At 40.9% G+C, this 22,542-nt stretch overlaps 1 protein-coding gene across 3 annotated transcripts; it reads right to left on the bottom strand.

Annotated features, from left to right (window-relative positions):
- Positions 1 to 242: 242 nt before the first annotated feature.
- LOC136748505 (DNA (cytosine-5)-methyltransferase 3A) lies at positions 243 to 20,216 on the bottom strand. Of its 3 annotated transcripts, none has more exons than XM_066702291.1 (26): positions 20,162 to 20,216; positions 17,258 to 17,388; positions 16,878 to 17,023; positions 16,426 to 16,630; positions 14,224 to 15,986; positions 13,899 to 14,052; positions 13,439 to 13,486; positions 12,021 to 12,097; positions 10,976 to 11,125; positions 9,935 to 9,997; positions 9,613 to 9,762; positions 9,226 to 9,333; positions 8,966 to 9,107; positions 8,532 to 8,654; positions 8,393 to 8,437; positions 8,190 to 8,269; positions 7,924 to 8,036; positions 7,487 to 7,670; positions 5,715 to 5,799; positions 5,314 to 5,459; positions 4,895 to 4,985; positions 4,154 to 4,302; positions 3,858 to 3,943; positions 3,352 to 3,421; positions 3,076 to 3,194; positions 243 to 2,683 (listed from the first exon to the last, which is right to left on the bottom strand). In XM_066702291.1, the coding sequence occupies exons 2-26, from the start codon at positions 17,376 to 17,378 to the stop codon at positions 2,542 to 2,544; spliced, it is 4,560 nt and encodes a 1,519-aa protein (XP_066558388.1). In that variant the 5' UTR covers positions 17,379 to 17,388; positions 20,162 to 20,216; the 3' UTR covers positions 243 to 2,541. The 3 variants fall into 3 exon arrangements, with proteins under 3 accessions (XP_066558388.1, XP_066558389.1, XP_066558391.1); XM_066702292.1 differs by having other exon boundaries at positions 4,154 to 4,299; XM_066702294.1 differs by lacking the exon at positions 13,439 to 13,486.
- Between the last annotated feature and the right edge of the window lie 2,326 nt (positions 20,217 to 22,542).

The following is a 22,542-nucleotide window of genomic DNA, read 5'->3' as shown; positions in this document are numbered from 1 at the left end:
CGAGTACCGCCGTCTTCCGATACATATTCTATATTGCGGCACAATCACAGCCGACATGGACAGCACATGCGCTCCACCTGTTTTTTCTTCTATTCGTAACAGAAGACTTGCAATCGTTTTGAAAAATACAGCTTAAGAACATGCAAGACCTTTATGATAAATAACAAGCACATACATTTCAGCCAGGCAGTGCTGACCCACATTGAATAACACGTTTAACAGTAACACAGTGAGAGAACGTGTTCATTTTTAACAACTTCATTTATTTTCTAAAGTTACACATACAATAAGTAGACCAGGTAACCGAGACATTACATTGTCATTCATTCATTCATTGATGATACATGTAACCCCATTCCAAAAAAACGAACAAAAAAACAACAACCGTACACAGATTGAAAAAGGTCTAACAGTAAAGTAAAAACGTAGCACCAATAGGATTATAAAATACCCTAGACCCTTACAAATTCCTATGAGGTATTGTAAAAACAGTACAGAGACATCAGTAACCGAAAGGCCTACAAAGATCTCTTTGCTATGGCACAGTGGCATATTGTTTCAAGATAGTCGTTGTTTTTAGCACCTGATTTATGTGGACTTAAAATATCAAAAAGCCCCTTTCATGTTATTCCAAGAAAGCATCACAGAACCAGATACAGTTACAGTATTAACATTGCATTGCATGGGGATCTGAAATTATGCTGCCCATAAGGCAGGGGGACAAACAAAACAAAAAAATAGGCTCTAAAAATCTGCAAACAGGTAAACAAAATAACAAAAAGCTTAATACTGAATCTATACAGTACCTAAGTCATGTTAAATGTATTCAGGCAGAATCGTGCTACCCTGAATGGTCAGGCTATGGACACCCGACAAATTATTTCAATTAAGTGATACTTAATGCACAATTTCCCCCAAAACCTGGTTGGCAAAAACAAAATGTTTAAAAATAACATTATAAAAGTCAAGTGTTGTTATACTTAAAAATGGCAGAAAAAGACATTCTTCATATTTAAGACAGGATGGTAATGCATAATAGTTTTATGCTAAATACAATAGGAAATAATGCTCTTAACATGCTGGTGTGAGGCGATTACACATGGTGCTCCACAGGAGAAGATCCTTTGAATAGTTAAAATTGCTGCCAGGATATACTAAACCATGCATCTTAAATTCACAGTGCACAGTTTTTTTTTACTTACACATGGCAGGCACTTAAAATTGTATAAAAAGTATTTTTTATAATCAGCCATCCCTATTTTTTCTTGATGTCTTGTAGAATCATTGTCTTATGTGAATTAAATAATCCAAATATCACTGTGTGTATTTCTTGGGGAACAACTTCATATGTCAAGATTAAAATGAAGAAGGGCTTTATCCAGTCATGCATAATTTGACGTGTGATTTCCACTCATCACTTGATGATTGTGAATACATAAAAAGAATTCTCTCACTTATACAATATAATGAAGTCTGTCCTATGAAATTAAACTCCAACATCTTATGGCATCTTATGACTGAACAAATTCCAAAGAGTAATGTCTAACCTAAAATGTCAGATGCTCAGTCTTTATAAAGTATTCTTAAAACCTAATTTACTTTGGGTTTATTTACGGGGTTCCCACAAAAATCAGTGACAGTTGCATCAACTTCCTTAGAAACACAAATACAACATTTTAAATTTGTTCATGATTAGACAGTCATTAAACGATTAATTGTGAGAGAAATCCCCCCCACCCCATTCATACAGATTGCTTGATTAGTTTTATAACAAAACCAGGAACTCCCAGTTCTGGTGATAAGGATGAGCAAATAGTGTTAACCTGAACTGGGCTTCCAGCTCTGAGTTTGTAAAACTGTCAGTTAGATTATTTTCTGATATTCAAATTAAAACATTCAGGGCACAAAGTTAGCCACCTGTGCACAAGAACCGTCATCTTAAATAGTTTAAAAACAGATTGAGAGGTAAACATTTAAATTGGAGAATTCACTGCACCCAGTCTACATAACAGACCCACACTCTATGAAATGAAATACTTGTAGTGGACAGATTATAAATAGAGTTCCAGTTATTTGGAACACAGGATTTCACCACACTGAGGTAGGCCGAGATTAGACAGTCATTTCCAATAACAATAAGATGCATTTCAAATACTGTGTGTAGAAGAAAAAAAAAAACACTACAACAAAAACTGCAAACAAAAAGTTGCAGTGCTGTATCATGTGACCAGTGAAGTAAAAAAAGTCATCGAAAAAAAAAAACCTGGGACAGGGGGGCAACTAGAACAAACAAAATTAAATAGCTTTCATAATTGACCCTAATCAGATCATACAAACAGTAACCTGTCTGTGAATTGGTGTTTGGTGAAACGTTGGTAAGGATTTTTTTTTTTGGAGGCAGGGAGAGGGGAGCGCTCACTAGTCCCCCCCGTGCCCCTCAGCCCCTCAGCCACTCTCTTTCTTGCGGTTGCCTAGCTACAAAACTCTAAAGAGTAGCCCTAAGATCCTTGAGGTTTTGTTTGTGTGCTTGCATTGTCGTAGCTATTCACAGGCAAAGTAGTCTTTCAGGGGTGCAAACAGATGTCGGATTACTGGGACGCTCCAGGATCTCCCAAGGACCTTCTGACGAGATCCACGGCCCATATTGTTCACGTCCGTGTAATGTTTGGGAAAGCCGAAAATCCTAAATCGCAGGGAAAGACGTTAATGAAATTAATTACATAAATCTGAAGATCAAGATACATTTTTTTATAGATTGTATACACACACACACACACACACACACACACACACAACACTTTACACTGAATTCTGGTAGAATTACAATAAGCTATTTATTAATTTACTTATCCTGGAGAACCATACATTGGCTAGAAACTGTAATAATTCCCCTTAATAATCAGATCCCCAAACAATCTGCCCCACCATGCACACTCTGCAGTCCCTCCATTCCACACAACAGTCCCAGATCGCTACTATATATACACACAGACATTGCATATTACATATAGATTCATAATTTTCCTTCTGTATAATATTAATACAAAATTGTGTAAAAAAAAAGTCAACACTTACTTCTCTAGCTCTGTGCACCACAGATTATCTTCTTTTCCATTCATTACAACCGGAAGGATCTCGGACTTTCCTTGCTTAATGGAGTTGGGCCGTGTAGTGATGGTACGGACTTTGGTGAACTGAAACACAAGAGCAAAGAGAACACTGTTTAAACTGAGCTTTCATTGGATTGTTACAAAAGCCCTTCACAAAGGGCAGACATTACAGAGCTTCATAGAGGACATTTAAAAGGACACCAAACAAGAAAGAAAATGGCATAATGCAACACGTCTGTACCTTTGCCTTTCTTCCATGTTCCAGACAGTCCTGGAGATCCACTTTATCGTTCAAAGACGACGCGATGGGCCTGTGGAAAAGCAGACGATGCATCACGTTGTTCAAATTTCAGGACACCCATCACATTTCCTGGGAAGTGTGCTAATGTCTTTAAATACATCAAATCAATAAAAGAACCATAAAGGTTTTTAAAAAAAAAAATCAAACATATACGACTTAACTTAAACTGGAGAAACTACAAAAAAAGGCCATTCTGTTGTCCACAGGAAGCCGATGTCTTAAGCTATTCAGTCTTTGACATCTCGAAGGCTCAGCCCTCAGTATGGCAGTCACGACTTCACAGTGAAGTGAATGTTTGCCGGCTGGATTTGCCCAAACCTAAACATGTAGAAAGGTAGCTTATGTCTACTTTACACCTCTATGCTTACAGGACTCATGGCTGTAATTAAGTATTTCACAAATTAAGCTTTACTTCATTGGAGGAACATTACGACGCTGAAGCTTACCGGTTCATTCCAGGGAGGTTCCCCCAGAAGTAGCGCGCTCTGTGTGCGGGGCTCACTCTGACGGCATCTATCAGCACTGGATTGCACTGAGATTGACACGATATTTAAAAAAAAAACATGTGAGGACACCTCTTTTAAGCAATAGTGGTATTGTAACACATTTCTCAATCAGTAACATCACAGAAGGACATCACATGAATGATCTGAAGCAGGAACTGGAGCAGTAACATGTCTCTGAAATTACAGCATAAAGACGAGATCACGTCCCCACAGTGCTCAACCGACTACGTTCTTACCTCTAGAAATCGACAAATATCGGTTTTGTCACGGGTCCCCATCGCCACGACATTTTCAAATAACCAGAAAAAGGGCCTGTCGTCCCCTTCCTTTGGTTTCAAGATGTTCAGCATTCGATAATATTCAAAGAAGAGTCTTCCAGTGCCTTCTGAAAGGAAAAGAAGGACATTTTTTAAAACGGTTGTGTCTGCAGGTTCTCTCACTCTCTCTCATGGCACATCCCCACAGCACCGTGTTTTACAAGCACCAACCCCGTGAGAAAACACAGAGTGCAGACATGGCTCGGCCCAACTGGGCTGCTCAGTGGAGTGCAGAACAGGGAATGAGTACAGCACCATCTCCTATCTTGTCACCTTCGCACGGCCAGATCGCCATCAATTCAGATCCCTGACAGGCATCAATAATGTGTCATCGCTAAAAGCAAAAAGGATTAATATTTTTCTTACATCTGCACATTTCCAAAGAAAAATGTTACACAAATGATATACAGAGAACACTGCATGAATGTGTTACAAAACTCAAACGCACAAGTCTTGATGCACTCGGCACTTTTTAGTACTATAGTGCCATCTGCTGTGGTTTCTTTGCTACAGCAATTTGCTGATAATTCCTATCAATGTTAAACTAAACCAGGGATGGAAATTAAATACACATTTTGATTGTAGTGTATTAAATAGACCCTGTCGTATTTTTATTTTTTTACTATATAGAATACATTCAACAGATATAGGACTTCATACCAAAAAGGCCCTTTCGAGCTGGGTTCACAATTGAAAGGTCATTGCAAGGACTTCCTCCAATCAAAAGGTCGAAGGGACCCCATTCAGCAATCTAGGACATAAAAGAATAAAGACGTTGGTACAACATTCTGTAGAAGTTACTCACATTCATATAAATTAACAGAACAGCAACATACACTGACTCTACCCTAGTAAAACGGTATAGACTATTTTGCTGGCTCTGTCTAATCCTCCAAACAAGATAACTTTTTACAATCCCAAGTAAGTTTTTCATGCAATTGTTTTTAAGTGCGAGTAGCCTTGTTGGAATGGAGTCGACCCAAAAAATACAGAACTAAAGACATGTGACGCATTCAGTTGCAATATAGAAACGTGACATGGATATGGATGTCCATTCTGACGAAGGTTTTACCACTCACGTGCTTCTTTGTAATGGTTCGAACGTCATTCACATGTTCAACTTTCCCTGCGTGTTTGATCATCCCGACTGCAATGGAGTCTTCACAGATTTCTGAAGCGATGTATCGCTCAACTTTAAAACCCAGATCCTTTAAAACTAAATAGCCTGCGAAGAAAGCAAAACACATAATATTGATTATTCTTAACTTAATCATTGTGATGCACAATACAAAGCATATACGTGAGTCAAATCAATGACATTGAAAAGGCTTTAGTTTATATATGTATTTAAATGGAGATCAAATACTAAGTCTGAACATGCACACAAATATAAATAAAAGCATAAAATACAAAAATAAATAAAAATCTCCACCTCAAAGTTGAACTAGAAGGAGAATGTTTTTCAAACCCGCCACCTCACCTGTTGCAATGCCGTCAAAGAGGGACAGGACCCTGATGGGCCTTCGCTGACTGGCAGGGATTGATGGGTAAACTCTGTGAGGTTCCTGCAAGGTAACAAGAACTGGTTTTAAAGCAATTTCTTCTAAATTAAAACATTAAACACTTGGGTTAAAAAATTTAATAACTTTTTTTCAATCTAATAACTACTGTGACTCAAAATCAGTTCCATTGCCAGTCGTGTGCATGTGAAGCCTCACAAGTTGCCCTGGTTTTAAATGGTGTTTCCTTTTGCACAGTTTACCTTGCACTAGATTGCTGGTTCAGTTTAAGCAATCTCCAACTCTTAATAACCAACTAGCCCTACAAGCAGAGGTCTCTAAGACTGTTTGACCTACTTGAGTGCTCCATAGATTTTTACCTCCAAATTGGGGGTATATACACTCACCTAAAGGATTATTAGGAACACCATACTAATACTGTGTTTGACCCCCTTTCGCCTTCAGAACTGCCTTAATTCTACGTGGCATTGATTCAACAAGGTGCTGAAAGCATTCTTTAGAAATGTTGGCCCATATTGATAGGATAGCATCTTGCAGTTGATGGAGATTTGTGGGATGCACATCCAGGGCACGAAGCTCCCGTTCCACCACATCCCAAAGATGCTCTATTGGGTTGAGATCTGGTGACTGTGGGGGCCAGTTTAGTACAGTGAACTCATTGTCATGTTCAAGAAACCAATTTGAAATGATTCGACCTTTGTGACATGGTGCATTATCCTGCTGGAAGTAGCCATCAGAGGATGGGTACATGGTGGTCATAAAGGGATGGACATGGTCAGAAACAATGCTCAGGTAGGCCGTGGCATTTAAACGATGCCCAATTGGCACTAAGGGGCCTAAAGTGTGCCAAGAAAACATCCCCCACACCATTACACCACCACCACCAGCCTGCACAGTGGTAACAAGGCATGATGGATCCATGTTCTCATTCTGTTTACGCCAAATTCTGACTCTACCATCTGAATGTCTCAACAGAAATCGAGACTCATCAGACCAGGCAACATTTTTCCAGTCTTCAACTGTCCAATTTTGGTGAGCTTGTGCAAATTGTAGCCTCTTTTTCCTATTTGTAGTGGAGATGAGTGGTACCCGGTGGGGTCTTCTGCTGTTGTAGCCCATCCGCCTCAAGGTTGTACGTGTTGTGGCTTCACAAATGCTTTGCTGCATACCTCGGTTGTAACGAGTGGTTATTTCAGTCAAAGTTGCTCTTCTATCAGCTTGAATCAGTCGGCCCATTCTCCTCTGACCTCTGGAATCAACAAGGCATTTTTGCCCACAGGACTGCCGCATACTGGATGTTTTTCCCTTTTCACACCATTCTTTGTAAACCCTAGAAATGGTTGTGCGTGAAAATCCCAGTAACTGAGCAGATTGTGAAATACTCAGACCGGCCCGTCTGGCACCAACAACCATGCCACGCTCAAAATTGCTTAAATCACCTTTCTTTCCCATTCAGACATTCAGTTTGGAGTTCAGGAGATTGTCTTGACCAGGACCACACCCCTAAATGCCTTGAAGCAACTGCCATGTGATTGGTTGGTTAGATAATTGCATTAATGAGAAATTGAACAGGTGTTCCTAATAATCCTTTAGGTGAGTGTATATATATAGCATACATCCTATCCATCAATCAGCATCTGCACACACTGTAGAGAAGCGCATGTGACACAGTTAGGGAATGAATGAAGGAAGAACTGAAGACGTTAATGTTGAAAGGAACGCCATCTCTTACGAATTCCATGGCGCTGTTGTTGATGAAGAACTCCTGCACCCTGATGCTCCAGTCCTGCCTCCTCTTCAGGATGCCGTAGCGATGTGAGGGCAGGCACAGGTAGCAGCTCCAGGGGTCCACTTCCTTCAGTCGGTCGAAAGTGCCTGGCCCCACCAGGATATTCAGACAGTCGACGCAGAAGCACCTGAGGGGACGACAAGAAATCTTTACCCAAACTCTCAAGTATTTAGGATATACACAATGTGCGAGTCTGTGTGTGTGTGGCCAGGAGGCTCAGAGGGAGTAAAGCTGAAGGTTGCAAAAGACTAAATACATAATTATTTGTATAAGGTTGTCAACAATCGGACAAACAAAACACCGTCCTCTGAGTGATGTATCCAAGCCTCGGATGGGCTCTTTAAGGTTGCCACCCCTGACAGGGAGAGAAGACAACTCACCGGCAGCAGCTGGCATTGCCACACAGAATGACCTCGAGCCCGGCACAGCATACTGTGCAGTACGACTGGTACCCATCCTCATCATATCTGTACAGGGTCTCAATCAGGTTATCCTAAAACAGAGAATGATTAATTGGTCAGCTGAACAGAACAGATTTTGCAAAGGAAAAGACAAGAGTATAACAGGGAAAGGAGTGAACAGTATTAGACAAACATGAGAACTAAAAACATCCTCTTTTAAAACACAGAAGAACAAAAGAAGTTACCTTGCATTTCAGACAGAGACTTCCTTCAAAGAGGGGATGGCATATCTCAGTCTGTGACGTCCCACAAGAGAGACAAAATTCTGAGCGAAAACAACATACGATTGATTAGCAAGAGTGATATGTTCTACATTAAAACAGTATCTTCTCAGCAGAGAGACAACACTCCTACTTTAACAGTCGTGGACAGTTTGATTGACACCTACCTTGTATATTTCTTCCTTTGGACAAAACTTCCTCGACCATTTGCTCTAAAACAAACAAATTCACGTTAAAGCATTTCAATAAGTTGGTAAATTGTCTGTAGTATAAAAGTGAGGAGAAGGACATCTGAGCTGCACGCACCTCTTGTGTAGTCCTGCTCAACGACGCTTTTATTCTTGCAGATGTATTTCTGTTTTTTGGCTGGGGGCTGGTACTCCTGAACTGGTGACTCCACCACGTCAGGCTTGTTATTCACTGGCGTGGCTGCAGGGAGATTAAAAAATAACCCTTACACTCTCTGTCGACATAAAGCTTTACCACCTGCTAATTGAAATGATCCAGAAGCAGCAAAGAGGATAAACATTACAAAAGCGAATCTCTGCACACAGGATAAACACAAATGTTTAGGAAAGAGATATAAACTTGTGGAAATCTTAAAACTTAAAAACAAAGAAAATATATATTTATTAGGATCTTATTTGTATTTAACAAAGCAGTATTTTTGTGGCAAGTACCATCTTGTACAACTTTGAAAAGCTGTGTTGACCTATTCTAAACTTTCAGCGCTAATTTACCAGGCGTATCAGGGGACTTGAAGCCCTCGGGTCCCTTTGGTTCGAAGCCCTCAACGGCCCACTCCAGCATGGGTTTCAGTTTGTCATCCTTACTGTCCGCCTTACAGGGTGGAAATATCTTCCCACTTCTCTGACTGGCCAGCTGCAAGAGTGACGACAAAACACCAAGTCACTTAATCCATACACGCCTTTTAAACCTGACATAGTACAATCAGCAATACTACACTACAGAGATAGGATTTGTTGTTTTTTTCCTTTACCTCGAGTGCCTGGAGAATAGCATCCTTGTAAGCAGGCAGACTGCTGAAGGAGACGTTACAGAAACACTTGGAGAACGCAGCGAATGGAAGTAACCGCTCTGTGTAGATCTGAAATATAAGACATCGGGGGAATGAAGACCAAACTGAGCGATATAGGAGTTGCGCTGACAGTGCTCTTGAACATCCTTCATTCTACCATCAAAAAGGTATAAAACACAAAATAATATCTCAACAGGAGTTATAAGTAAATCACTGAAATCATTTATTTTGAAATGGAAAATTACAATTACAGTTTTTAATACAGTCGGGGGACGCCTATGATTGAGGGGACAAATTGATATTATCTCAACCCCCCCCCCCCACTTAAACCTGCCCCTATGTACTCACCTCTGAGAACATGCCGTCTCCAAACCACTCCACCCTCCTCATAGATATGGTAATCTGTTTGGACCTCCAGCCCACAACCAGGCCCGGCCACCAGGAGAAGCCCTTGACCTTCCCCCAAACCAGCGATCCCGTCAAGAACCCCTTCCCATCCTGTGGGCAGAAGAACAGAGGCTTAACATCAGCCTGTGTTATATTTTAAACAAGTCTAAAGGGGAACAGGGGAGAACCACATCAACAGGAAGAAACTAAAAAACACCCCAGACAACACTGTCATTTTGTTATTTGTTATTTTGGTTATTTTTAGGTTTTTAAAAGACATTACCAGGTATGGGTAGGATTTCTTGGGTGGCTTGTTTGGAGTCGAAGTGCGGCGTTCCTTTTTTATCTAAGGAAAAAGCACAACAAAATGAAAAGACAATTTAAGAAAAAAAACATTCCCATAATGTTTGGTTTTCTGCATTTTAAACTGCACCCTTGATGAGAAGATACTCTTATAAGTGAAAGAAAGGATTTCATCCTTACCAAGCAGGAATACAGAAGGGATTTCTCAGGCAAGCACAAATGGACTGGTTAGCCCAAGCTAGCAGTAGAGGTCTAAACACTGTAGCACAAAGACATGATATTCCCATGCAGGCAACCAACTGCAGAACTGTATCCCCTGACAAGAGATTTGTGCTTTAAGAATCTCGAGCGAGAAAACTGTTCCAGGAGAGGCTTTGCCGAAATGACTATTACAGGTAGAACTGCACTGTCAAGCCCTGCACTGTTCTACACCGGCGCAGCTGAACTACACTCTGGGGTCAACTGATTAAGTCTTTTCCTTCCTGGAATTTGATCATTCTTAGAGCGGACAATGCTTGAGAACACAAGCTATTCTGTACCGCACCCAGACATTTGTCCCCCAACCCCCTTCCTCCTGAAACATAGTTCTGGAGCCCGTTTATCTTTACAGGGCCTGGAAATGCTACACACTACAACTCAACTTGAATGAAAACAAAAGCAAAGGACTCCACCTGACAAGGGGAATGAAGCAGAAATAGCTGATTTCAGCTGAGTCTACGCTATCAGCGTTTAGTCCTCTCTTAATAGATAAGTGAAACTCGGCATCCATGTTGTTTTGTGTGTTGCACCAGTTAAACCAGGAAAGCAATGCACAGGTATGCTCCACAAAGACAGTGAGCCAGAAGATGCCTTTCACTGCTACACTGTCATACATGTGAAAACTTCTCAGTGTTGCACTTTTAAAAGGCCCTGTTCTTAATACAGAGATAAAAAAACACTTATTTCTCTGACCCTTAAGCAAGAGGGAACCCACAGAGAGTGCTCCACTCTGCCTTCTCCTTCACAACACAAAGGTACATACCAGAGGGCTTTCTAAATTCTTTTTTGTGTAGCTACTGTTGTCGTCTTTCTGTGGATCTTCCGAGGGGTTCACACCAGCCTGAAAGACCTTCCGAGCTTGAGGTTTCTGTCGGAGGCTTGTCTCCCACCCATAAATCCCCCTAGTTGTCCCCTAGGGAAACAGAAAACCAGACTGAAGGTTCCTGCTCAAATCAGCAAATCTGGCATTTGTTTGTATCGATACCAAGAGGGGAACAAACAGGAATAAGAAAAAGCTAATTTGAAAGGTCTGGAAGGATCTGCCATGTGCTGGGAATTTGGGTTTTAGCCTTTGTAACTTTTCACATGACAGTGTAAGAGAAAGTCGACTTGGAGTGGAGGCCCCAGTCTCACAGTGAGTCTGGCAGTATAAGCGGGTGACACATTCCAAAAAACACGATATTTTTCTTACATTACAATATGTAACATGGAAAAAAAAACAAAAAACGAATAAACGAAATGCACTGAATAAACCAAAGTGCAAGATAATCTTACAGGAAATAGATAACTTATTATTCGGATAGACTCTGAACAACAGTATTATAGTGGCAGATGAGCCGACTTCAGCATGCAAATCTCTCTCAAAGACAAATTATTAAACACCCCCACACATCCACAGCGTAATAACACCCGGGATGAATTGATACATGGTTTCTTTTTCGAGATTGTACGTGGAACAATTTTTCCCTTTTTTGTTCTCAACACAAACTGGTTACAGGATTTCTTTATGGCTTCACAGATAATTTGTGGATAATGTAATATCTAGTTGATCATTTTTAACGTGTGTGTGGAATGCATGCTTTACTTAATAAATCATATGATTTTCATTAAAAACAACATTTCAAATGAAAACCCACTTCACAATGCAATCGAAACCTTTATTAAAGAAAGTTCAACTGCTTTGATATTATTGAACAGAGAGACCCAGACTTGATATGAGAGAGCAGTGGATATCAGACAGAAAAGTGCTGCGAGACCACGATTCCACCACCTACAAACCAACAAAGATCAAATGAAAGGGGCAATACCTCTTGAGTTGTACTAGTCCAAATGATGTCATCTTCAATAAAGACTTCATTTGATGACGGCTTTTCCTCAGCTGGATCTGAAATGGAACAAAATCGCAAATCTGAACAAGAGCATGCTCATTGGGAGCCTCTGTGTACAATTGTCTTGTGTGTATACATTATTTATATATGTTACAATTAACAGATGGGAATCTTTAAACATAATTTTTATGTTTTGTTGAACACATGGAAACCAAGATGTTTAAACAGTTTTAAAAACTACTGATTAATTACAGATCGTTAACACTGAATAATGAATATCCATAATTATACAGCAGTCATCAAAAACCCTGAAAGATCTCAAATGAAGACAACAACAAATGTAAAAATTATAATATGAATACTTATAAAGAAGCCTCTGGGTTTTTGGCCACGTTGTTCATTTCGGCACCTACCCACAATTCACAATAATTACTGACTCTGACAGATGTATGAAAACAAGTCATGTGATCCCCTAGCTACAGGCTTCAACAGATCATTGCAGTGAAAGTGCTCAAGATCACCACACATTTATATATAAACACACACACACCCTGAATTCCCTGCCCTTAATGCAGCCATAATTACAGCTACAAGTTTTGGAAAGCCTTCACTTCTTAAGAGTGCAGAACTTGCAGGAAAGCAAAATACCAAGTGTGAAGTGTTACGAGACCAGCAGCAGGTGAGCTCACAAAAGCACACAAGGATCAGTATAAATGTTTCTTTTAAAGATTATGATCAGATGCCTCTTTAGATCATGATATTGCTCCTAACTTGATTTTTAAGTAATCAAAACAAAACAAAACCCCAATTACAACAGAACATTACATCAAGACACTTAAGTGGAATGATTTCATAAAAGATGACATGAAAAATTAAAATAAGGTTAACAAAACACAACCAGGGAGTTCATCCATCAGGGAAAACTTAATGGGAAAAGAAATATTGGACAAAAGGGAAACATCCAGTTATCCAGTTGGTTTTGAAGGCCACTAAAATAAAGGCATGACTGAAAGGTATCAGTAAGCAGAAGAAAATTTACAACCACCATTCAGGTAGTGCCACAATTAGTTTCTCTTTGGAAGAGGTTTGAATGTTGCCAATATTATTTGAACTAAATATGTATTTGGGAAGGATAATTCTAACATGTAAAATACTCCCACAAAATATTTAAATTTATCAATTAAATAAATTGAAAAAATATATAATATAGAAATATGTCTACTAACAAACAAGCAACTGGGGCCGAATAATGATATTCAAATTCACTTATAGATCCTTCACTTATATCCTGGGATATTCTGGATGTGTCCCTTTCATCGCTCTCTCCCTAGAAACCCCACTGCTGTAACCTATGAAATTTGGAGAACGGATGTTGGAATTTCTGATTCCTTCCTTACGGTTCATCTTTTCCAACAGCACAGCACAGGGCTTGATCCAGGTAAGATCTGCAAACACAAACAGAATAAAAAAAAACAATGGCTACAATGCTTTGGAGGGCCCAGATTTGCAACTTAAGCAGCTGCTAGAATCTTAGCATACCATATTCATTTGAGGTTCTCTTTTTTCCTTTTTCTTTTTAAACGGTGAATGATCCCTTTATCAATATAGTTTCTGTTACATTAACAAAGGGGTCTTCTACAATCAAGAAATGCTTCATTTTGTGGGAACCTGAATAAATGTAGATTCCAGTCAACCAACCAGTGGTAGTCAACATCTTGCAAGAGAAATTATGAAAGTACTTGATGGATCTGAAACCTGGGCCACCGGGGGTTCCCAAGGCCTAGAGCGGAGGCGATCAGGGAGATTGGACTGTAAGGAGAGAGCTGTGGTGGCCTGCTCTTTTGGATATTAACTTACTTGAAGAGCTGCAAGCAACCCCCTTTCGCGGGCTGGACATCGACAAGCTGGTGTCCCCCACTGACAGCACACTGGTGTCCAAGTCCCTGGTGTCATCCAGCTCACTCTCGGTCAGTGTGTCGTCAAGGAGGGAGGCGTCCCCGTTCTCCACCGCCTGGTGAGAAAAAGTATTTTCAGGTTCATCTGCAGTCAAGCCATTGCAAAGCCCTGCCTGACAGATGTCCTAAGAAGGAGACTTTATATATGAGTGTTTCAGAACTGTGTGGGAATTTATGCAGTGTGGTGGTCATAGTAAGGGGCCGTAAATTGAAGATGTGTTTCTTACCTGATCAAAGGCCTTCTTGGCTTCCAAAGGGGGGTACGGCAAAGACAGCAGAGTCAGGATCAGTTTCTGGAAGATGGGCAGCTGTCCGACATTTCCAGATGTGGTGGATCTCAAAACAGCACTCCAGTACTGCAAAAGGGGTGCCGTGGGGTGCTGTCCTTGGGCTTCATCGCCATCCGACAGCTGGTACTCCAGGAATTCTTCTGTCAGCTGACTGCAATCCTCAGGCGTTCTGCAGAGGCCCAGCTGGGTGGCAAGTTCCACAACTACTTTGCCGGTGACTTTTAGTTTGCCGGTAGGACTTAATAAAGTGGAAATGTTTCTCAGCAACGTGTCATGCAAAGGGAGATTCTGAATGATACAAGTTGTTATAGCAGTGTAAAAGGAGGTGACATCTTTAAAGAAACGGTCCGAGGCAACACCAAGGTCTTTCCCGTGCTGTGCCAGGTATTCCTCCACCTCTGGACCAACGTTCAGATCACTTTCCTGAAGGTAATTCTTCTGAGTTTTCAGAAGTTTGGCATCACATCCCTTTAACAGTTTAACTACAGCTTCCGGAAGGAGAAGTCTGGTAGTGTAAGACCTGAGAAGGCTGCTCGCATCTTTCAGCAACTGTGCAACGTCACTGCCTTGCTTCTCCAATTTGCTATGGAAACTGCAGAGGGGTTCCAGTGCGTGGCTCATAAACAAGAAGGTCAACCTCAGCTGGTGGATTTGGAGGCACTCACGGATGAGCTTGACCTTGTCGTCCTTCAGACTGCGGGACTGGAAGTATGTCACGAGATCAGGCCACATGTCACTTATTTTCCGGACGATTTTACTAAACACAAGGCACTGTGCTGAAGCGGGAATGGCCCCATCGTAAGGCTCAGTGCCCAAGAAGAGTTCCTTCAGATTACCATTGGCTGTTGAGCAGGTGAAGTAATGGCTGTGAATGTCAGAAATGAGCTGATCAACTTTCATAATAGAAGCCGCAACTCCAGACTTGCAAGCGGCATTGGCCAGGTGGTACAGGCCTCCCATGTGAATAATTTTAGGGTTAATCTCCTTCAGCCTGGAGAGGACAGCCTCACCCTGCTCAGGAGCACAGTCTGTGTAGAAAGCAGTGAGGTTCCCAATTGGTATGTCAAACTTCTTCAGTGTATCCACAAGGCAGGCAGACACAGATGCACCGGTCTCTGCTTTAGGCTGTGCAACATCCACAAGCCGCAGCCTGTTTTTCGCATTTTTTTCGTCGTAATATCCCACTAGCACAACATCAGCCTTTTCCTCATCTCCCAGATCTATATTGCGGTATAGATAAACGCAATACGGAGTCTGGGTACAGATGGAAGCAATGTCTTTCGGATATTTGAACCCCAGCACATACCTTGCAATGCGGCATGAAACTTTGGCTCCGTTTCCCATTTTTGAAAGCATCTCACTTGTGCAGTGCTTCCCAATGAACTTCAGAGTGCTGACCCCACAGGAGAAGGAGTCAATTGTGCCATTACTCAAATTGCTGTTCGTCTTCACCATGGGAGCCTTTTTCTTCATGTTCCTGTGATGCCTCTTGGATTCCTGGTGTCGCTTCAAGTCCATCTTCCCATTGTGATGAATGGTTAAATTGAGGTCACAGAATTCACAGTATGCATAGATCTCCCCAAGTTTACTTGGACCAACCCAGCAAAAGGTCTCTTGCCAGACATCAAGATAGGTGATGCGCTTATTTTTCTGATTGTAGGCCTCGTCGTCGGATATGCACTCAATTTTCACTTTCACGTCTAAATATGAAGAAAAGAATTAATGGTAAAAGATGTGGAAAACAATTGTCTAATATGTAGGTTATAATGTAATAGCTGGTCTGTTCAGTACCTGAATAATTAGAGCCAACTGGTATCACAGGTAAGCTGGGGCTATTGGATTCCACACATACTAAGAGAATCACTCAATTTAATACTCTTAATCTTTTCTGCTGATTTTCTATATAATGTTCCAAATGGGGAGCCTTCTTGAACAGTGATGAACTTTTACATGGAAAGGACCAAGCCAGGACAATTAGTTCATCATGTTTTGTAATTGTATGGGGCTTGGGCTACATTTTAATTGGGTAACCAAATGTAACGCATGGTGCATGCAGGATATTAAACAGAGAAAATAGGAAGGTAGACAAAGAACACCGTTCCAACTCAGGTTATTCTCCCAATCGATGGAAAACCTTACCAGTGTGTTTAGGGCTGCCAAAGGATTTGACAGCTTGAGGAGAAAAAGGTACATCATGCACAGGCAGAATCAGTTGTCCATCACGCGCTGCTAAAGCATTGTACACTTGGCCATAGAAATTAGCATCAAAGAACTTCCTGAACCACTTCAGAAACTGGAAGTTGTCTTGAAATTTCCCTTTGATTAAGTTATGTACTGGAACATCCTGGGAAAAACACAGAACAGATACTCAATCAGTTAAACATTGAAACATGACCAATCATATGTAAGGTTATATGCACTTGGGTTGCAGATTTTCAGAAGATTTGAGTATGAACATTTACAACATTATGCTCTTTGCAACATTCAATTTTAGCCACCGTCTTTAAACGATCACAGTAAGATTCACTACAAAGAAAAACACCACAGAGAAAGAAAATGAAAAAAGCACAGGAACATGTCCATGAACATACTTTGGTCACGCCGGTTTTCTTGAAGCTTGACTGCAGCAGATTGTAATTGTGAATGTACTCAACTTCCCCATGGGCCTGAAACTTGACTTTCTTTATATTCAAAGAACCAGGGAACAGCCAGTCCATCAACTGGCAATAGATGGCACCTGGAAATCATGAGAGGAAGGTCTTCATTTGACATTTGAGGAATAAAATAAGAATATTTATTTGTTTACTAGTGGGTGTTTGTACACAATGTACACAAATACAAACTCCAGATAATTAATAGTAATGCAGGTAGGCCAGATTTGTTCAGATGTTTCTGGGTTGTATGTTTTTGAAGTTTGCAATGCAGACGGAACACTTTTGTAGTGTTGAAATAGTGGAAAATGTAATGTTACCTGAACATGTGTGTTCGACCTTCATGAATTGTGTTTCCAGTGATCCATTGATCCATGACAACAGCTCAAAACGATTGAATTTATCCGAGTTCTCAGATGTCAGACGAACATTCACTGCCATCTTCCCCCACCTGCAAATAACAGATAATATATTTCTAATAGGCTTCTATCAACAGTTGTGTTGGATCTTTAAAACAACTCTAGTGAACTTTTTAAGATTTATGCAAGGGCACACTGACAAGTTAATTACTACAACAGATGTATTTTAGTGCTTGTTGGATTTTAATGTACTATAATTATCAATAAGAGTTTGATGCATCATATGTATATGCCTTAACCATTAAATCCAGCAACACATGGCGAGGCCTGGCGAGTTGGGTTAACTTTTGTCTTATCTGTTGAATGTTTGTGATGCATCTAGATCATACAGAGTTAATGAGAAATTGACATGGCTTAATGCTAATTACAGCTTTAAAGGCAGGCAGTGACAGATGACAGCCCACTGTTTATCTATTTAAAATGTCTACAAGTTGAGAAACTCAGATTTTTCAATCACTCCCCCTTCTGACAAGACTTAACCAAGCAGCACATCTGTAAAGTGAAAACAGATGAACTCCATGATGGAATTTAACAAGCTCAGGCTACCATGTGAATACAATATACAACAGAATCTATAATAGCCATTCATCCCACTGAGTTCTTCATAACCAGATGTTTTCAAACAACTTGTTTATAAAAACATTTTTATTTAACTTTTTTTTTTTTTTTTTTTTTTTACTGGTTTTCTCTTTGTGTGTACGACATTATGACTGTCCCAAAGTTCTAGACTTCCAGTGCTAAAAACAGTCACAATTCGTATTGGCAGCAATGAGAGAAAAATATATGAAAATATGGGATTGTGTTGTTTTAACTAAGGCTCTCTTGGAATTTATATTTTAGATTATTGTTTGGAATGCCATTGGGATGTTTTTTATACGTCACTAAACAAATTATCTTGTTTATCATAGACAAAACAGTAATGCTTGGGTTATGATCGATTTTTAAAATATATATAAGATTTATTTAGATTCGTGATCTGCATGTGGTTAATTTCTATAGGAAAGGGCATCCTAAAAAAATAGCAGAATGCAGAACACGGATTAAATTAAATTGTATTACACTCGAACTGACGTCATAGCCAGACTGTCATTGGCCCGCTGTAGAGCGCGTTGGCCAATAGAAACGCGAGGAACATTATTCGTACAAGGCAACTCCGCAAATAAGTGTAGCTCTACTGGCGACAGAGACTTGCTAAACGGCCACAGGGCAGGTCTAATCTAGGAATGACCTGGCTGGCCTGCTCTTATCAGTCAATGTGGCTGTGATGTTAATCATTAGGTTTATAAAACAGGCCTTTTAAGAGATTTCAAAACTTGGCAGTAAAGTTTGCCCCCCCCCCCCCCAACCAACTCCCCTTCCCCCAGTTGCACACAGACAGCAAAGCGTGTGTAATCTACGACCAGGCCTAGCAGGCAATTGTATCTGTAAAAACAAATCAAAACAAACGAGGATGACAATACTGGACTAACTCTCGCTCAATTGACTGTGGTATTCTAGAATCCCCAGGAGCGCTACTTCACAATGCATCTGCGTTGCCATGGCAACACATCTGCCATCCTGCGCCGATCTGGTGAATCAGAGCCGAGAGGTGCAGACGATGCGTCGCCCCATTGTCCTTTCAATGGCAGACTTGCACGGTGTTAGTCCATCCACTGGGGTCGTCTTTTCATGTGTATCGCATACACTGGAACTTAAACGCAACAAACCAAAAAGAAACCTTGGACCCGATACACTAGCTTCAATTCAATAAACCAGTTTAGCCTTTGCAGCGTGGAGCGTTCTCCCCCTCACATTCTTGGGGAACATGACCCGTTTCCTTAGGGAGGAAGTTACACAAGAACCCAGGGAAGCCAGGCCGGCTGTGAAGCTGCCCCCTTTTCCTCCCCACACTGAGAAAACAAGGCGCATGCTCTTTGTTTGGCGCCAAAGTCGCAACATATGATCTCTGCAGCAAACGTCCCACGAAAGTTGAACAACATGAGCAATAGTGTTTCAAATGATGACAATTCCCCTCAGCGGGCATGTGTGGAGAAGCCTCTCTAAAGCAAATGCATAGCAAACCTGGCGAGATGTGATTGATGTATTCGTTCAATTATTGTAAATACATGACATGCATAAAATACATCGATCTCTAACAAAAACTAAACAAAATACCGTCTTTATTCGGAGCTACTATTACTACTAGCCCCACCGGTTCATTCAGAAACGTGTTTTCAGAAAGGGCTTTTAAATCGGTTATAGGTTTCCTTTTCTCTCTTTTTTCTTCTTCTTCTTATTCTCCACACTCATACTCTAGTCAGCGAAAACGCGTCATATTGCGGAATTCGCATTTCAATTCTTACTGAAAAGACACGAATACATCATTTTAACATTAATAATAATAATAATAATAATAATAATAATAATAATAATAATAAGGAGAAGAACTCAAGAAAATCCAGAATCCCCTTTTCCCACCCAACCCATACCACCACACTGTTCATACTCAAATCAAATAAACGCTGCAGTTAAAGCCAGTTTCATGCATGCATGACGCAAATCAACATATCCCTGCACATGTAGTATCCCTTGGAAGAAAAAAAACCATGCGTTGAATGAATTACATTACTGATAGTAGGACCCGTCTTGGTTATTTATTCAACAAATCCAGCAGTCTTTGTGTCAGTGTCTTTGTTTCCTTTATGCTGTTGCAATAATAGAAGCCATAATAAAAAACCATGCATGGGTAAAAGTTCAATCAAACCGAGAATTGTGACCTATTTTGAACACATTTCCCTTTAAAAAAAATGCAACTGTGTTACCTACCTCTGCCTTTCCCTTCTGCCGCCGGTGCTTTTACTAGATATGGTCGTTTGCGACCCTCCCGTGACGTCACACGCCACTCACGTTGTGCTCTCGCTGTTCCGGTGGCACAGAGGCCTGGGGGGCGTGTGAGACCCCGGGGGAGGCACTGTGCACATGTGTGTCAAGCGTACATGCCATGCATTCGACGTCCAATGCCCTTTAAATATCATCATTATAATCAAACTTAAATCAAATCAAATAAGATGAACGAAATGATCGCTTAGGCCAAGAAGGCGTTTTTACCCAATACGTAGGGGGCGCTGCGTCCGGGAATCACTTTCCGCCAGCACCCTATTTATTTTGCCCCGTTTGTGATCAATAGTTATATATGCGGTGTTACATGGCATATATCCCGTTAAAAGACATATATGTCAGCCTTAACCGTGTATTTCGTTTCATTGTATGTGATACACAGAGCCCTTTTGTTCCAATGTAATGTTTGTTTCGGATAAAATTGTTCCTTTGCATTTTAGTGTCAACCGCGTATTAAATAAAGAAATAAAAAACGAATAGGACAACTAACCATATGTTGTCTTGTTATTGGGAGAGTAATATATTCCTTAATGATAATGTAAACTCATGCATGTTACACAGATACATACATTATTCTCCCGAAACAGAAAAACGGGAATTTACGAAATACAAAACTTGGGAAAAAATACACGTATAAGGGGGGTGTATGCAGCAATGCTTATTAAACTTAAAATACTACTACTACTACTACTACTACTACTACTACTAATAATAATAATAATAATAATAATAATAATAATATATGAACGCATATTTTTCGGTTTGGTTGGTAGTAGTCGTGCAGTGTGAGTAACAGTTTAGTAAGTGCGCGGTGGCGGGGCTGGTTTGCGTTTGTCTCTGCAGCTTGCCTGGGTTGTTGGCACGTTTTATTTCCTTCCAGGTAGCAGCACACATCTGGGCTGCATGTCAATGGGTCAATTGGATTGATTTGATTGAAACGTGTGGCTTTCAGTAAAATGCAGTCAAGATGGTTGAAGTGATCATTGGCCATGATGACAAAATGGCGTGGTTTCCGTTGCCCCCCCTACACACACACACACACACACACCCACACACACCCACCCACCCATACACACACTCACACACACACACACACACCCATACACACACACACACATACACACACACACACACACACCCATACACACACACACACAGACACACACACACACACACACACCCACCCATACACACACACACACACATACACACACACACACACACCCACCCATACACACACACACACACACCCACCCATACACACACACACACACATACACACACACACACACACCCACCCATACACACACACAGAGACACTCACACACACACACACACACATACACACATACACACACACACACACACACACACACCCACACACACACATACACACACACACACACACACAAAGGTATCGGGCTCCAGCAGACCGCCACGTGTCCAAAATGGAGCCGTGCAACATGAGCTGATGTGACCTGGGTCCATATATCTGCAGCAGACAGCACCAGGGACTGACATGTGTTTGTGCATGTCTCTGTGTGTACCAGAGTGTGCCATTTTAGGGAAAGAAATGAGCTAATAATTAAAATACTCAAAGGCTAACCGTGCAAATCAAGGAAGGATAATCATTCGAACCAATTAGAGTCGAGGTAGACACATGATCAGACGTGTACACGCACAAACGCCACATATCTGCAACACATTTTAAATGGCCAGCCCATATAGAGGACTGGCTATATTATAAGCGATTTTATTTGGTTTTCCTGTACAAACAACAACGGCAACAAATGAAGCGGCACGTTAAGCATTCCTCTGAAAGCAAACCGTTGGTACATAAAACGCACACATTTGAACTGGCGATGCAGTTTACATCTTTTAAATGCATATGCTGGTGTTCATCTGTGCAATGCAGGGTAGCTTCGGTTTATTCATCAACCACAGTGGGCTACATAAAATGGCTGAAAGGTGGTGGTCCATATTTTAAAATGGGCGCCTGGCTGCACGGAAGCCCCCCCATTACAACCAGTCATTGTAACACTGGCGCTGCGATCGTCCCAGTGCACCACAGCTGTGCATTTTAATGAGCCATTGTGAAAACATAATAATAGTTAAGACCAATGCCCCAGAAGAGTACATTGAAGTGAAAATGTGCAAAGCATCTGGGGGTACGGAGTAAATCAAAATACCAGAAACGATTTAAAGAATTGCTAGTACATCATGATGGCGTACGAAGAGAAACCAGTTGCTTTCCCATTCACGATCATACAATGGATGACGTAAAGCTTGGAATACCACCATTAAACCAT

Source organism: Amia ocellicauda, chromosome 4 (assembly GCF_036373705.1).
Source record: "Amia ocellicauda isolate fAmiCal2 chromosome 4, fAmiCal2.hap1, whole genome shotgun sequence".
NCBI lineage: Eukaryota > Metazoa > Chordata > Actinopteri > Amiiformes > Amiidae > Amia > Amia ocellicauda.
Note: the sequence above shows the minus strand (reverse complement) of the source record. Positions and strands in the feature narration are given on the sequence as shown.